Here is a 5,000-nt window from a genome sequence, read left to right on the forward strand (position 1 = left end):
TTGAAGTGTTCATGGTTATATTCATATTCATTCCCTTCCCATAGGGGGCGCTCACCTCTTTTAGCTGATTGGCTTTGACGGGGCAGAGGGGCGGTGGCCGTGTAGGGGGGTGGGGCCTAGGCGAGCCGGTGCGTGCGATTGGTGGATTTGTGGCGTGGGGGTGTGGCCTCTGAGGTTTCTGTGAGGGGTGAACGGTCGGTGGTATGTGTGTGTTTTTAGGTGGTATGTGTGTAGCTGTAGGTGATGTGTCTGTGTTTTTTGGTGCGTGTGTGTTTTTTGGTGTGTGTGAAATCTGTTGGTGATGTGGTTGCGCAGTATCTTTGCCTGGTTCAGTATGAGGTGTGTGTATGGCGTGTGTGTTCCCTGCGGCGTGTGTGTTCTCCGCGGTCTGTGTGTTGTGTATGGCGTGTGTGTTCCGGGCGTAGGCTGGGACTGGGGGAGGTTTCACAGTCGGCCGGACGACAGAACTCCGCGGAGAAGGGGTGTGTCCTGGGCGTGGAGGAGGACTGGCCTAAACAGGAAATACAGACGACATCACTTCCTGTGGTCAAATACAGATTACATCACTTCCTGTGGTCAGACAAAACAAAGTGCTAGCCTGGTCCTGACCATCCCGTGCCCCAAACCTGTCAGCGGCCCTGTGTGTGTGTGTGTGTGTGTGTGTGTCTTACCGTGGTTGTATTTTGTGTGTGTGTGTGTGTGTGTGTGTGTGTGTGTGTGTGTGTGTGTTTTACCGTGGTTGTATTTTGTGTGTGTGTGTGTGTGTGTGTGTGTGTCTTACCGTGGTTGTATTTTGTGTGTGTGTGTGTGTGTGTGTGTGTGTGTGTGTGTGTGTGTGTGTGTGTGTGTGTGTGTGTGTCTTACCGTGGTTGTATTTTGTGTGTGTGTGTGTGTGTGTGTCTTACCGTGGTTGTATTTGGTGTCTCAGGGTTCTTGAGTTGGAATGTTGGGTTGGCATGGCCAGCGGCTTCACATTTACTGTTTGGAACAGAGGAACTGTAACACACACACACACACACACGCACACACACACAATTGTTACTCAGCTTTCAAACACTGCAACTTCACTGACATGTCCATTACAACAGGAGCATATGTACAGTATATCTATATACAGTGATGGCTAACTAACATAATGACATCACACATGATGACATCGTAACTCTTCTCACCGTCTATTGGCTGGCTCTGTGGGGTGGGCGGGAGTCTTCAGTGGGCGGAGCTTGAGTTTGTAGCGGCAACCGACGGCCACCACGGCCAATCCCACGAGGCCGAGCAGGAGGAGGGACAACAGGACAGGAGGTAGAGCGCCTGAGGGGCAGGTCAAGGGTCAAATATCAGCCAATCACAATCCGCCAATCACAATCCGCCAATCACAATCCGCCGAACACAGTGGTAGAATTTAAACACAAGACCAGACAAGAGAGACTTCAAGACTTCAAGTGTGTGTGTGTGTGTGTGTGTGTGTGTGTGTGTGTGTGTGTGTGTGTGTGTGTGTGTGTGTGTGTGTGTGTGTGTGTCTCACCCTGGTTGACTACAGGTCCGCTGTCTACGCTTCCGCCCTCTCCTGGCGTGGAGCAGAACGGCGGCGCCCAACCAGCATCACAATGGCAATGATGCCTATTATTGCACCTCTACACACACACACACACACACACACACACACACACACACACACACACACACACACGGTTATTACACCCTGAAACACACACACACACACACAGGCGCGCACACATACAAGCACATAATAATAATAATAATAATAATAATAATAATAACTGTATTTGTATAGCACTGTATCATACAAGGCATGCAACTCAAAGTGCTTAAGAAATGGGAAAAAACATCAATGTTAAAGATGAAATTAAAAGGAGAAGTAGAGAGGAGAGACAGAAACAAGGGAGAATAGCAAGAAGACAAAAGAAGAAGACATAGATAGAGATTGTAGAGTCAAAAGGTCTACATTGGTTGGGCCCAGGATTCTTAAAGGCGTAAGGTCCACAGTGGCTGGGTCCAGCATAAGTGATGGATAGTCACACTGAATTTGGGAGCTCAGATGTGGCCCCTGGTGGCAACAGGGGTGAGGAAAAACTCCCTTTTATTATATGATTATCATACTTTATTATTATACCCTTACACACACACACTCACTCACTCACTCACTCACTCACTCACTCACTCACTCACTCACACACACACACACACACACACACACACACACACACCAGTGACGTGCGCTGGGATTTATGGCTGGTGAGGCAACTTTTTCAATATCAGATTTTCAAATAAATAATTGCCAAATAGGCCTACCGACAAGTTCCATATGTCATAGCAGCTTTCTTAACATAAGGTAGGCCTACATATTTTGACATAAGCTTACTGCATTTCCGCAGAGAAAATGCTATTAGATCTCTCTCACACACACACACACACACACACACACACACACACACACACACACACACACACACACACACACACACACACACACACACACACACACACACAGGATTCAAACAGTGGTCTCACATAAACCACACATCACCAATGTGGACAGCAGAGCAGAGCAGAGGAGAGGAGAGTAGTGGAGAGGAGAGAAGGGGAGGGGAGGGGAGAGGAGAGGAGGAGAGAGGAGATGAGAGAGGAGGAGAGGGGAGGAGAAGAGAGAGGAGAGGAGATGAGAGGAGAAAGGAGGAGGAGTGGAGAGGAGAGGGAGAGGAGAAGAGAGAAGAGGAGAGGAGATGGGAAAAGAGAGGACAGGATAGGAGATGGGAAAAGAGAGGAGAGGGGGAGAGGAAAGGAGAGAAGAGAGGAGAGGGGGAGAGGAAAGGAGAGGAGAGGAAAGGAGAGGAGGGGAGAGGAGAGGAGAGGAGAGGAGGTGAGGGGAGAGTAGATGTGGGACAAAGGTGTGGCAGGAAGCGAATGTCAACGTAAACAGATATTACACGCTTCGATATGGTCACCAAATATTTTGGGACTGTCATTTCTGTTATGCCTACACCTTGGAATTAAATCAGAGTCTTGTAGTTACACGGGTATATTTGATTTACCTCAACGGTACCCTGTACTCAACTTTACAAACAGTTACCGGGCACATGAGAATCCGGTGCCCATCACAAAAGCTACCACACTGGACAGAATCACGGCGGATTCCCTTTCTCCCCACGGGTCTCACAAACACAGGCTTCACACACATAGGAAATTGGTCTTACCTGAACTCGTGCATCAGGTCCATGCGCCGCTCTTTTCCTTCACTTTGGCGTTGTGCATGCTAACGTTACTTTAGCCGGTGCTGTTCATCCAAAGCCCCAAACGTCGCCCCAAACGTCCAAAGCAATTTGGCATTGAATATGAGTAGCCGCGAGGATTTGTGTTTCGTGAGGCTCCTTAGTCCTTAGTAAATTGTTAAGTCGTAAAATCCCATGCGAATGGTCTTCCACACATTCTCGCTGGTTGCAAACAAGACACAGGGGAAACAACAAATATTTTCTGCAGTGTTGTACCACTCACTTTGAAATGATCGGGTAGTTATTCTGACCGGTCACCTGAGTAGCAAACCCTTCAGCTCTGTCGGTCCTCCATTCTTTATCACATATTTTCCCCTTGGAAATCCAACTTTGAGCATGCTCTTAGTTTCGTTATGAAATCCACTTGTAGCAGTCAAAGTTAACAAGCTAGCCAACAACACCGAGTGATTGTATTGTGAACTTCAGATTCGCTATGACGTAACTGTCCAGCAAGACTCAACACCAGAAGGAGTCTGCGGCTACAGCTCGCCTCACCATTGTATCTTTCAGTGGGCGTTATGCCAAAGCGTCCAGAGTAAAGAAATGATAATCACACGTAGAAAATATTTAAAAAATATCAGGAAATGAGGGCACACCATACATACTTCTATTAAGTGTATAAAAACGTTTAATACAATATTACCAGGTTGCATTCACAGAACGAGCAACATGGCGCATGCGCGCAAGCTTGTTAACGAGGGATTGCGCAATCCGGGGTGAGGCCAGTTCAGAGTTGCCCCAAATTCAGCGTATTCGGAGCAATTTGACATGAAATGGGCAAATATTACGATTTTGGCCACGGAAATGGTTGAAAATGAGTGAAACTGTTTAAATACTGCTCAAATGGTAGTTATGGTGCAGATGCTCGAAAACAATAGCTGTTATTGTTACTATTATTCACATTAACTGCATCTCATCATTCTCATCAGGAGCTGGTGAGGCCGTGCCTCCCCTGCCGTATTGGAGTGCACGTGCCTGACACACACACACACACACAGCCAAAAGTCACCTCGGCACATAATAACTCTTATATCTTTAATCTATAACTGTACCACCAGTGTGTGCCTGTCTGTTGGTGTGTGTGTGTGTGTGTGTGTGTGTGTGTGTGTTGGTGTGTGTTTGTGTGTGTGTGTGTGTGTGTGTGTGTGTGTTGGTGTGTGTTTGTGTGTGTGTGTGTTGGTGTGTGTGTGTGTATGTCTGTAAGGGTGTAATAATCATATGTATATGTGTGTGTGTGTGTGTGTGTGTGTGTGTGTGTGTGTGTGTGTGTGTGTTTTCGTACCCTGTGTATGTGTTTTCGTGTGTGTGTGTGTGTGTGTGTGTGTGTGTGTGTGTGTGTGTTTTCGTACCCTGTGTGTGTGTTTTCGTGTGTGTGTGTGTGTGTGTGTGTGTGTGTGTGTGTGTGTGTGTGTGTGTGTGTTTTCGTACCCCATGTCCGTTGCATTTGGCGCTGCATTCATCTGCCCCCAGGAAGGAAACGTTACGACACTCTCCTGAAAAACAGATCTACAGAGAGAGAGAGGGAGAGAGAGAGAGAGAGAGAGAGAGAGGGGGGGGGTATGAGTGGAGACAGAAAAAGAAAAAGAGGGAAGAAAGAGATGAAGAGAGAGAGGGAGAGAGTCCTCTTTCACTAAAGACAATGTAAGACTACATCATTATGACTTCACTATAATGTATTCATCTCTCACTCTCTCTCTCTCTCACACTCTC

The 5,000-nt window shown here is 47.2% G+C and overlaps 1 protein-coding gene across 1 annotated transcript in view; it reads right to left on the reverse strand.

Annotated features, from left to right (window-relative positions):
* The window catches only part of adam19b (ADAM metallopeptidase domain 19b), a 37,362-nt gene that overhangs the window by 2,268 nt on the left and 30,094 nt on the right, over positions 1-5,000 (reverse strand). The window contains 5 exon segments of the mRNA XM_063187944.1: positions 56-511; positions 906-996; positions 1,173-1,311; positions 1,526-1,634; positions 4,719-4,796. Of these exon segments, the coding sequence (XP_063044014.1) occupies positions 56-511; positions 906-996; positions 1,173-1,311; positions 1,526-1,634; positions 4,719-4,796 (873 nt within the window).

The sequence above is a fragment of the Engraulis encrasicolus genome, chromosome 22 (assembly GCF_034702125.1).
Source record: "Engraulis encrasicolus isolate BLACKSEA-1 chromosome 22, IST_EnEncr_1.0, whole genome shotgun sequence".
Classification (NCBI taxonomy): domain Eukaryota; kingdom Metazoa; phylum Chordata; class Actinopteri; order Clupeiformes; family Engraulidae; genus Engraulis; species Engraulis encrasicolus.